Consider the following 11,368-nt stretch of genomic DNA (forward strand, 5'->3'; position numbering starts at 1 on the left):
GTGTGTGTGCACGCCATCCTTTCACAATAAAAGCTGTAAACACCTCAGTTCACTTCCTGCTGAGCAGCTGGTGGACATTTAGCATTTAGCAGACATGTCCCTCAGGAGCTGGAGGAGACCAACACCAGAGCTAAAAGAGAGACAAACTGGACGGACGTCAGACACAAACTGGTGTCCACAGGTTGTGGAAATGTGACGTCGTGCACAAAACAATGACTTCCTGCAGGTTTAAGAGTTTCTGTAAACCAGGAGAAACCTGATAAGTCTTCGGCTCAGGTTTGCAAGTTCGAGTACACGTGAAGGATTTCTACCCAAAATGTGGCCTTCAGCAGCTCTTCGTGTCAGAAAATGAAGTCACGTGTTTTTGTTTTTGTCCTTTCTGTGTTCGTCTCTAACAGTCTGAACTGTGTGTGTGTGTGCGTGCGTGCGTGTGTCCTTTCACTGCCTCTACAGAAGCGTGGCATGTGCAATATCATTGACCCTGTAAAGCTCAGGCCAAGCACATTCTATTGAGTCCACACACACACACACACACACACACACACACACACACACACACACACACACACACACACACACACACACACACAGCAGAATCAGCAGACGCGTCAGGATGAAGGGAAAGCGTTGAGGCAGCAGAAACTCTTAAAGCCTTGTCTCTTGTGTCTTTTGTCCGTCCGGTGGGGACGTCGCCCCTCGCTCGCCCCCCTGCCGTATATATTGTGGTGTCCAACTTTTTCTCTGTTACACTGTGTGTGTGGTTGCGGGCCAGGTTGGACAGTCTCCAGTGGGCAAACATGTCGCAGTACTCTGGAAAGGTGAGTACCAGCAGCTGAAAATGGCCAGGATGCAGTGTGAAGTGAGGAGACGGAGTCAGCTGGGTCCAGACGGTTTGACCTTCTCTTTCACAGTCTGCTGAATTCATTGGAAATCAGTTCAGAAACTTGCTTCAAAATGGCTTTCGTGCTCTGCTTCGTGTTGCCTGACTTTAAATGGCCTGATTTTTGAATGGAGTTTGGTTTGAGGTTCTTGCTGTACTGACCTGGGTAGCCTCTAACCAGCTGTTGTTCTGAAGGGAATATTCATATTTATTCATTTCAAATTTTTACATTTTAGGATGACGCCATCTTATTTTAGAGAACGTCCTCAAAAGGCACACAATGAAAGTAATCTGTGTTGCGTGAACCAGGATCGTTTGAAGTCCTGCTGTGATCTTAAAATCAGCAGCGCTGATAAAACTGTCTTCAGTTTCAAATCTAATTGGCTGGTTCATCTGTCAGGTAACAGGTAAACAGACACAAAGTAACCTTAAAGCACCGAAAGCAGCAGTTATTGTGAGTACAGGTGGTCTCGGTGACTGGTTGGCTCCTTCTTCTCGTCCGTCATCTTTTCTACTGGGTTTCAGTTTTAGCTTCACACCTCCAGTGGTTTTACCTGTCACCTCTCTTCAGTGATGAACAGGTGTACTCTCAGGTGTGTCAGTCGGTTACAGAGAAATGCTGCCTCCTCCCGCACACTGGGGTTGAAGCCAATCACAACAGAGCAGCTTGAACCCAGCCAGTCACCCTCCTGTCCAGCAGGGGGCGAGAGCTGCTTCATCACCTGACTTTCCATCCAGTGACCTTTAAATCTACACAATAAGGTCTTCACCTCTTAGAAATGTCCTCCACACCAGCGACTGAGTCGCTCTGACAGACAGGAAAAGTTCCATGAGTCCGACTGAAGGGAAAGAGTTGATGTTAAATGTGACGACGTGAAAACGTTTTACTCATTTCCCTCCAGATTACCTTCTACGAGGGGAAGTGCTTCACCGGCAGGAAGCTGGAGGTCAGAGGTGACTGTGATAACTTCCAGGACCGTGGCTTCATGAACAGGTGAGCAGGTGTTCTTCCACTGTGGACGGTGATGGATAATTCCTGACACACTGACACAACCACCTCCTTATCTGACAAACATCTGAAACACAGTAATCTTATGGCCGGCGGCCATGTTTGGTCATTTCCATCACCAGCAGACACAGAAAGGATGACGTCCTCATTGAGCCGTCATTAAAAATCTAAACACCTGGAGGTTTTGAATTCGTATCACTTGGAGAACAGGTGACATCCGAACAGAAGGCTTCTCCTCGGACACTGTCGGAGTATTCATGCTGTGTATTTTCAGGGTGAACTCCATCCGTGTGGAGAGCGGAGCCTGGATTTGCTACGACCACCCCGACTTCAAGGGCCAGCAGTACATCCTGGAGCACGGAGAATACCCAGAATTCCAGAGGTGGAACTCCCACAACGACCACATGGGATCCTGCAAGCCCATTCGCATGGTAACCATCGCTGACGGCGTCTTTATTAATATTTTAACGTCAAGGATTGTTTGTCATTGAATGAAATTCACTGTGGACATTCATGATCCCCAGAGGAGAAATCCTCTCCTCTGGCGCCACCCTCAGGCCAAACTGTAAGCATGCACAGGGCAGGATTTCTGTGTAAAATTTAAGAGCTCAGTAACACTCCGGCAGAGTTTGGCAGAGTGTGGAGCTCAGCTTCTGCTTGTCGGTCATGGCAACACGCAAACCTTACTGTCCTCACCTGTTTGTCCATCTGTCTTTCTCCCCTCCGTCCATCCGTCCATCCGTCAGCATGGAGAGCACTACCGCATCGAGCTGTTCGAGGCCTGTAACTTCTCCGGTCAGTGTGTGGAGATCTGCGACGACTGTCCCTTCCTGCAGAGTCGCGGCTTCTCCAAGAACTGCATCAACTCCGTCAAGGTCTACGGAGACGGAGCGTGAGTTTCACACACGTCCATCGCCGTCAGTTCATCAATGACGTAATACTTAAGATGTTTGTGGTTCTCAGGTGTAAGACTTTGCTGCTTTCCTTCGTCACACGCGACAGGAAACTGAAACAGACAGACTGCTGAACATTTTCCAGTTTTCTGACATTTTACAGATAAAACAAACAATGACTGAATGAAGGAAATCCACAGCATTTGAGTGGACGGTAAAGATGAGTGTTAGCTTAGCTTAGCATTAACTCCTTCTTCTCTCCGTCCTCAGCTGGGTGATGTACGAGGAGCCAAACTTCCGTGGTCGCATGTACATCGTGGAGCGTGGAGACTACTGCAGCCATAACGAGTGGCAGGCCCAGAACCCCAACATCCAGTCCATCCGCAGGGTCGTCAACTACTTCTAAACCTGACCTCTGACCCCTGACTCCCCCTCAGCCTCCCCCTCCACCGCTGTAATCATGTATAATAAATAAACCCAGACTGAGATAAGAAAACAGGTTTTTTATCAAACACTTTCTGTGTGTGTGTTGTTTTGTGTGACCTCTGGACAATCCGTCGCGCAGCGGTCGAAGGTCGCGCTGAGCTGAAGCATCGTCATCTTCAGTCATGTCACATGACATGAAACACAAAGGCGGGGTTACCAGAATCCTTCAGATTTGACTGGACGGGGACATAAAGTGGGTGTAGCTTAGCAGACTGTCAGACCAGGAGTGGAATAAAGCGTAAATGGATCATTTTGACCATTTATTCAATCATGTGAAACTTTGACACCGCGCTGCTAGCTAGCACAGCGGCTAACGGTCACACGATCAAACTGTTTGATACATTCATGGAACTAGTGTTCAACGGGTCCTCACAACAATCAAAACATCCATCTGAACACGTTTCAGAGTTGGAGGGTGACAAAAGACTCTGCTATGCTAACTATGCTAACATCAGGCTGCTACATCCAGTGACATCATCCGCAGACAGCACGCCATTGGACACGTTTAAATGAGTCACTGCTGCGGGGACAGTCGGCCTCTTCCACTCAAAAGAGTCATTTGTGTCTGTGTTATCGGTAAGCTAACATGCTAAGCTAACATGATAGCATATTGCTATAAGCCAAACCGGTATAAACTGGTTTAAACTGGTATGAACCGGTTTAATCTGGTATGATCTGGTATGGACTTATAAACTGGTATGGACTGGTTTAAATGTGTATGGACTGTTATAAACTGGTATGAACTGGTTTAAACTGGTATGAATACCTCTGTGCCTCACCCTTATTTGAACCTGTTTGACGTCACTTCACTGAATGAACGGCTGTTTAATCAAGTGTTTGTTCTTCGCTCATGCAAACAGATGTGAACAGAAAGGTCGACGCAGCACAACGTCCTTCACTGTTTACACACCAATCAAAGTCAGAGAATAAAGCAGCTGTGTGTGTGTGTGTGTGTGTGTGTGTGTGTGTGTGTGTGTGTGTGTGTGTCAGTTCAGCTTCCTGCCTGACGAGGAAACACAGCAGAAACACGTCCGCTGCTTTTTTCATTTCTGTTCTTAAAACTCATCGCTGAATTTTTTTTGTGGGTTTGATCAAATCTGGATCCACTGTGGACTGAAGCAGCAGCTTCCAGAGGAGGTTTCAAACGGCCCGTCAGTCCACGCGCCGCAGCAGGAGAACGCTGCGTTCACTGACGAGGAGTCAAACACCTGCAGCAGGTGTGCTGCTGCTGCTGATGCCAACAGGATGTCCTGCTCCTGCTGCTGCTGTGTGGCCCCCAGCGGGGGGCCGCTGGAGGGTGAACACACACCTCACACACACCTCACACACTTCACACACCTCACACACCTCACACACCTGCTGTAAGCTGTGGACTCTGGTTCAGGGCGTTTTCGAGCAGAAAGCGTGCAGGGATGATTCCTCCTTCAGAAAACTGCAGTTAAAGTTTCAAAAATGTCAAACAGTCGATTATTTTTTCATTTCTATGGACTTTAAGTCGCAGGCAGAATCTCACAGTACTTTTACTTCAATGATTCCTCAGAGTACTGCTGTTAAATCATATTCCATCGTTAGGAAACAAAAAAATGTCAACATCATAATGTACTGGTAATACTGCATATTATACTATGTAGGTAGTAATTGTGAATGCAGGGCTTTGGATGTGTGGTACAGGTACATGTACAATGGCAGTAATATACAGAATACTGTAATATTCAGAGCTGTCAGTGATTGAACAGGACCTATGCGGACTTTAGATGAATGTGATGAAAACACGTTAGATTCAACATGTTTCCTTTGAAGTAATCACATTCCTTCAGTGTGATGTGACATTAGACGATGACACGCAGCAGACGCCGCCGTCAACACATGAACGTGTCCAATACTTTGATTTCTGATCAAACACCTGCAGAACTGATCACTCACAGCTCACTCAGCTGGCCTCTGTTTACTGTTAATGAGCTAACGTTAGCATGCTAACACGTTAAACTAAGCGTGATGCTAAACATCAACCTGCTGATGTCACTGTGAGCATGTTAGCATGCTGATTTTAGCATTTAGCTCAAAGCTAAAGTTCTTAACATATTCATAGAGATGAACCTCACGAAGCTGTTAGCATGGAAAAATAGAAACCACATAATAAATTCAAAAACAAATGAATCCTACACTGAGTCTTAGCAGGTCAAAGGTCGCCATGCGTCTTTCCTGCAGGGACGAAGGAGGCGCGGCTCTTGAAAGAAGAGGAGGAGGAGGAAGCAGGAGGAGGAGAGGAAGAGGAGAGCAGGAGGGACATGGACATCTCTCTGCTCAGAGAACAGTACAGGTGCACCAGAGACAGACAGAGGAGACACACTCAGGTGCTTCTGTTCAGGACAGGTGAGCGGAAACCGGACCTGCAGCTGTTTGTTTACCTGCACGCAAACCAAACAAACTCGTGACAAAGTGCGTGAGAAAACAAACGGATTTGATTTTAGAGAGAAAAGCAGAAAATGTTCGACTTTATGGAGAAAAAACGTTTCGTTTTCAGGAGAAAATGTTGCTTTTAAACTCCGTGAAATGAGTTAATTTCGCCGCTCAGGAAAGCGTCAAGTTAATGATGTACAACCAAGATTTCCCGTGTCACTTTTCAAAATAAAAGCACGACAGACAAACGTTACGCAGAGATTTGCATCCAGATAGTTTGTTCGTAAAAATCAGAGGTGGAAGAAGTATTCAAATCATTTACTTTAATTAAAGTAGAAATACTACAGTGTAAAAATACTCCATTGCAAGTCAAAGTTCTGCCCTCAAAATTTTAGGAAATAAAATTGAAGAAGAAGTGGAGGCTCCGGGGTCCAGCCCCCGAGGTTGAACCGCTTAACTAAATTGTATTTAAAGTACTTAAAGTACCTCCAGCGGTGAAATGGATCACTACTAATGAGTACTTTCACTTCTGATACTTCAGACAACTTTTCTTCTGTCCTGTTGAATTTTAAAATGCTTACTGTTGCAGCACCACAGTATTTTTACGTGGTGGCTTTGGTAGATGTACTAGCCTGCTGCTCAGCACCCACCTGGTCTCCTGAGAAGTGAAGTCATAAGGTCAAGGTCCAGGGAAGGCTAAATCAGCGGCAGCTGGACTTGGTTGTAGAAACTTGAAACCTCATCCAAGAAGCTTCTTCAGCTCTCAGTGACTAATGTCGTCCCAGGTATTTAACCTCTCTAGGGTCGCTATTGATGCTCTACAGGGGGACCAACTCCTCGAGTCAAGACTCAGCAGTCTTAAGACTCAGGTCTCATGCTGACTGTCTTTGAACAGGACTAGTTTAAATATGAACAAGTCAAAGGGTACAATGGCGTCCATCGTAGAGTCGTTGAACCGGCCTCCTGTCGTAGAGTCGTTGAACCGGCTTCCTTCCTTCCTTTATCAGGATTAATACTGATCACCATTATTGATTAATCTCTTGTTTGTTTGAATGTGATCACGGTCTTGTTTGATTAACTCTCTGTCTCCAGTCTCAGAGGAACTGTTGGAGACTGTCAGCATCATCCCCATCACTCAGGGTCTGACGTCGCCATGGAAACCAAGCAGCAGCTCGCAACCATCTATAACCTTTGACCCCAACCCTGTGACCTACAACCCCTGGCACGTCCATCTGGACCTCCACCGCTGCTGCTGTCCCGGTGTCACGTCGCAGCTCACAACGTCCTCCCCTGAAACAGCAAACACCAACAGTTCCTCCCGGTCAGTTTCTAAATATCTGCTGATTTCACAGACTGAAAGATGTGGAACGCTCCAGACACACCTGTTTGGATCATTCCACAGGTAAACAGGCTGATTGGTAACAGGTGAGAGGATCATGATTGGGTATGAAAGGGGCGTCCTGGAAAGGCTCAGTCGATCACAGAGGATGGAGCGAGTTCAACACTTTCTCAGAGACACTTCAGGAAACTGCTGTCAGCAAACAGTTTGATTATTGATGATCGATTCTGGTTTGATTGATGTTTCACTCAGAGGAGGGATCTCAGTTCAGGACAGACCCCTCCTGCTGTCACAGTTCATCTGATCATCTTTATTGATTAATGTGATTGTTTTTGAGGACTCATTCAGTGTGGGGATCAGATCAGAATCAACAGTCAGAACATGTTCCAGTGTTTTTATCTGATAAATGAGCTGAGAGGAAAACTTCGGATTCTCACATGATGACTGAAACAGGAAGCAGCGAACGAGTCTCCTCGCTCATCATTCGGTTCATCTTCCCAGAATCTAATGCGAAGCGTCTCGTTTTGTTTCACATGTTCATACAAGATCAGTTGTCTGAATCCAGCTGTTTTTATCTGTGCTTAAATAGCCGTTAATGAAGGGAAGAAGAAGAACATCAGTGTAACAGCTGATCAGCTCTTTCTAGATCCAGCTGTGACGACAGGTGTGAGGATGTTCCCACATGCCCTTTGTTCATGATCTCTGTGTTTTCCAGGCGTTCTTCGGCTTCCTCTGAGGCCGTTGCCTCGCGGCAGGATGAGGACTCGGATTCACCCAGCAGCTCCATCAACCACACCAAAGAAAAAGACCACTTCAACACAGATGGGTCCAGAGGAGACCCAGATACTGGATCCTCTGAGAGATCTGCAGGAGATCCAGAGAAGATGGATCCAGTCCAGGTTTCACTCAACAATGGATCCAAACAGGTGTGTCCTGAGGCCTTGTGCAGTGTTTCTGTGGAGTGTTTGGCTCCCATCACCTCTGATGAAAGCTCCACCCCTGTCGCCTCCATCACCTGCTCCCCCAGCAGCTCCACCACCAGCCTAGAGGAGGACCTGAAGGAGGGCCAGTCTGCAGGTAGAAGAACCAGGAATGCCGTCCTGCAGAACAGCAGCACCGCGGCATGGAGGGGCTCCAGGAAGTCCCCGGCCCCGGGTCTCAGGTTCACCAGGCAGCTGAGCGTAGGAGGGGTGGGCTCCTCTGTGGGGGTCCACCAGAACCAGAACTACCACCCGTTCCCCAGCAGGAAGACCCCAAGGATCTCTGAGGCCGCCCGGAGGCTGGGGATGTACTCGTCCTTCTGACAGAGTCAAGAATCGTCTCGCAAAGTTCAGTTCATGTCTTGAGTTTGTCAGTCTGCCGAGGAACAAATGAAAGACTCTCTGTAGATGGTTCAGACGCTGCAGACGGTTCAGACGGTTCAGACGGTTCAGACGGTTCAGAAGGTTCAGAAGGTTCAGACGGTTCAGACGGTTCAGATGGTTCAGACGGTTCAGACGGTTCAGACGGTTCAGACGGTTCAGATGGTTCAGACGGTTCAGAAGGTTCAGACGGTTCAGATGGTTCAGACGGTTCAGACGGTTCAGAAGGTTCAGAAGGTTCAGACGGTTCAGACGGTTCAGAAGGTTCAGACGCTGCAGACGGTTCAGAAGGTTCAGACGCTGCAGACGGTTCAGAAGGTTCAGACGCTGCAGACGGTTCAGACGGTTCAGAAGGTTCAGACGGTTCAGACGGTTCAGACGGTTCAGACGGTTCAGAAGGTTCAGACGGTTCAGACGGTTCAGACGGTTCAGACGCTGCAGACGGTTCAGACGGTTCAGACGGTTCAGACGGTTCAGACGCTGCAGACGGTTCAGACGGTTCAGACGGTTCAGACGGGTCAACGACAGATTCATAAACAAGTAATGATGAACATTCATATGAATGAAGTGTGTAAAGTCTGGAAATGATTTGAGAAATGATCAGAACTCCACGTCCAATCATCAAATATCATTTAACAGGAATTATTCTTATTTCCTAATTTTGTAGTTTCAGTTTTATAGGAGCCATTTTTTCTGCTCGTGCTAACAGGCGCTTACTGGCTGAACCTGCTAGCAGATGTGTGATTGTGTGCTGTGATTGGCTGAAAGGTGAGAGGGCTGTGACATCACCACTGTCAGGTAAAATGACCTGAAATATAAAAACAATAACTTTTCACAATAATGAGTTAATATGTGATTATTAGATTGAGAGTTTATTTAGATCTTTCACACTGTTTATTTCATGATGTCTTTTATTTAATTTTAAGAACCCCTGAGTGTTTCACAGATGATCACTTCAAAGTAAACTTTATTGAAAATAACAGAATTTGGGCCATAAACACAGACACAGAACAACTTTAAAGGAAAGCCACATGGAGATATTTGTCTTTAAATGTTAACTTTTTGTTAAATTGGCACAAATAATCTGAACTTCTGCAGGAAGTGGATTCCAGAACAAAAGCGTGATCCCCTTTGATCACAGAAACTGACCTGGGAACAGCAAGAAGTAACTGATCCAGCTCATATTTAAGAGCTCTACTGTGCAGCCAGTCCAAGTTGTGCTTGAAAAGTATGGAATAAAATGTTAAAGTTGCTCTGACATGTAGAGGACGGTGCTGCCGTGGCAGGTGGACAGGTGTGACGTGCTGTCTGGCAGCTTGCCTCTGACTCATGTGGGAAAGATATGACCTTCTGAATGTCACTAACAGACAGGAAAGCTTTTATTTTGGAGGTGTCTCCTGGCCTGCTTTTCAAAGTAAAGGCATGATCTTTAGTTTTCCAGGTCAGCTGATTGAATCCAAACAGATGACGTTCCACAGTTCCGCCTTTCGAGCTGACCTCCTCTGTCACTTCACTCATGTTTGTTAGAAAACATGATTCTTTCTTTCTTCTTTTCTTTCTTCATCTTCTGCAGTCAGGGGTTTTGGACAGAGCGTTTAGGTGAATGCTGCTTTTTGGTTTGTTTCTTGACATTTCATTTCATGAAGACCTGAAGCTGAGACATTGAGACATGTTATCTGAGTCTCTGATGAATTTCTGTGAAGATGTTTAATTTTGGGCTCGATGTTCTTTGTGTCACGTTCCTGTTCTTCACCCAAATAAATGGGAAAATGTAATAAAAAACCTTGAACTGCAAAGAAATAATGATTCATGAATGAAGTGTGTTGACATTTGATGAACGGTGATCAGACCAAAGTGCTGTTACACATACAGACATCATTCCAGAAGATGTGAAATATATAGATAATAAAACACCACACGGAACAAAATAAAAAGGTAAAAATTCAGTTTCAGTATAAAAGTTCTTATATGCATAAAGTGTTTTTGGGGCCTTTGCACCAAAAATCAGTTCAGTTTATGTTTTATTTAACGTCAGTTCACGAGAACAAAAGTGCAGTTTAATCATGAAATAAATAATCGGAAATGAATGGAGACAAATATGAAACCATGGAACTGTGAAAGAACTAAACAGCATTTTCTTATTGTGTTATTTTGAAAAGAAACAGGATGAAACATTTCAAAATAAGACACCAAGTTGTGAAATTGTTTTGGAATATTTATCACTCTTTCATGGACATAGCTGAAATATCTAAATATATTATTCCATCTCATTATGCCTTATCTTATCTTATCTTATAATGGCGTCTCGTTTGCCTTGTTTCTTCTTGACTTTGTATTCATACAGTTTTATACACATATTTATATACATACATTTGACCCTCTTCGGGTTCCGTCGTAGATCAAAGATCGTCTATGTGGCAGATGAGTCTGTTGCGGTGGCGGAACAGTCGAGCTTTTCGCGTGTTTCCGGTAGACGGAGTTTACGTAAACGGGATCGTGAAACGTGCTCAGAGTGAGCCCTCTGTCTCGCTCGGACTTCCGAGAAACGACGATAATACAACAACAACAACAGGGTCGAGCGGAGGGAGGGGACTTTTACCGAGCACGGCGGATATTTACGACCGCGGAACTCTTTGTCATCGTGTCCGTTGACATCAAGGTAACTGACAGAAAGATTTAACAGCGTCTGAACTGAAGACTTGAAGCATGAAAAGGGCGAAACGAGCTTTATTTGAGGCTGTGGTAACGCGACGAGTCACGTTCACGTGAGCTAACGCAGCTGTTTCACTGGAGACAGTGACGTTAAACGTTAGCTATTAGCCGTGTGACGGAGACAGACAGTGCGTCACTGGCAGTCAATCTGCTGTCGTTAATGTCCCTGACCGACCTGTTTGGGTTGATGTCAGCTAACGCCATGCTAGCAGCAGCCGCGCTAACGTTAGCCTTCCGCGTTCAGAGACATCTGACAGCGAAGCTTCACCGAAGCAGCAGCAAAGCTAA

General features: G+C 45.8%; 3 protein-coding genes across 3 annotated transcripts in view; all 3 read left to right on the forward strand.

Annotated features, from left to right (window-relative positions):
• The first annotated feature begins 440 nt into the window (after positions 1 to 440).
• Positions 441 to 3,319, forward strand: crygn2 (crystallin, gamma N2). Its single transcript, XM_070986644.1, has 5 exons — positions 441 to 818; positions 1,783 to 1,874; positions 2,164 to 2,320; positions 2,636 to 2,781; positions 3,053 to 3,319. The coding sequence occupies exons 1-5, from the start codon at positions 798 to 800 to the stop codon at positions 3,186 to 3,188; spliced, it is 552 nt and encodes a 183-aa protein (XP_070842745.1). The 5' UTR covers positions 441 to 797; the 3' UTR covers positions 3,189 to 3,319.
• A 1,194-nt stretch (positions 3,320 to 4,513) lies between these two features.
• On the forward strand, positions 4,514 to 8,372 carry LOC139346608 (uncharacterized). The gene is made up of 4 exons (XM_070985763.1): positions 4,514 to 4,565; positions 5,477 to 5,641; positions 6,761 to 6,989; positions 7,723 to 8,372. The coding sequence occupies exons 1-4, from the start codon at positions 4,514 to 4,516 to the stop codon at positions 8,309 to 8,311; spliced, it is 1,035 nt and encodes a 344-aa protein (XP_070841864.1). The 3' UTR covers positions 8,312 to 8,372.
• Positions 8,373 to 10,897: 2,525 nt separating this feature from the next.
• The window catches only part of nub1 (negative regulator of ubiquitin-like proteins 1), a 9,262-nt gene continuing 8,791 nt past the window's right edge, over positions 10,898 to 11,368 (forward strand). Inside the window, exon 1 of the mRNA XM_070986630.1 lies at positions 10,898 to 11,027. The gene's annotated coding sequence lies outside the window, so the exon portion shown is untranslated. The remainder of the gene's footprint in view (positions 11,028 to 11,368) is intronic.

Source organism: Chaetodon trifascialis, chromosome 18 (assembly GCF_039877785.1).
Source record: "Chaetodon trifascialis isolate fChaTrf1 chromosome 18, fChaTrf1.hap1, whole genome shotgun sequence".
NCBI lineage: Eukaryota > Metazoa > Chordata > Actinopteri > Chaetodontiformes > Chaetodontidae > Chaetodon > Chaetodon trifascialis.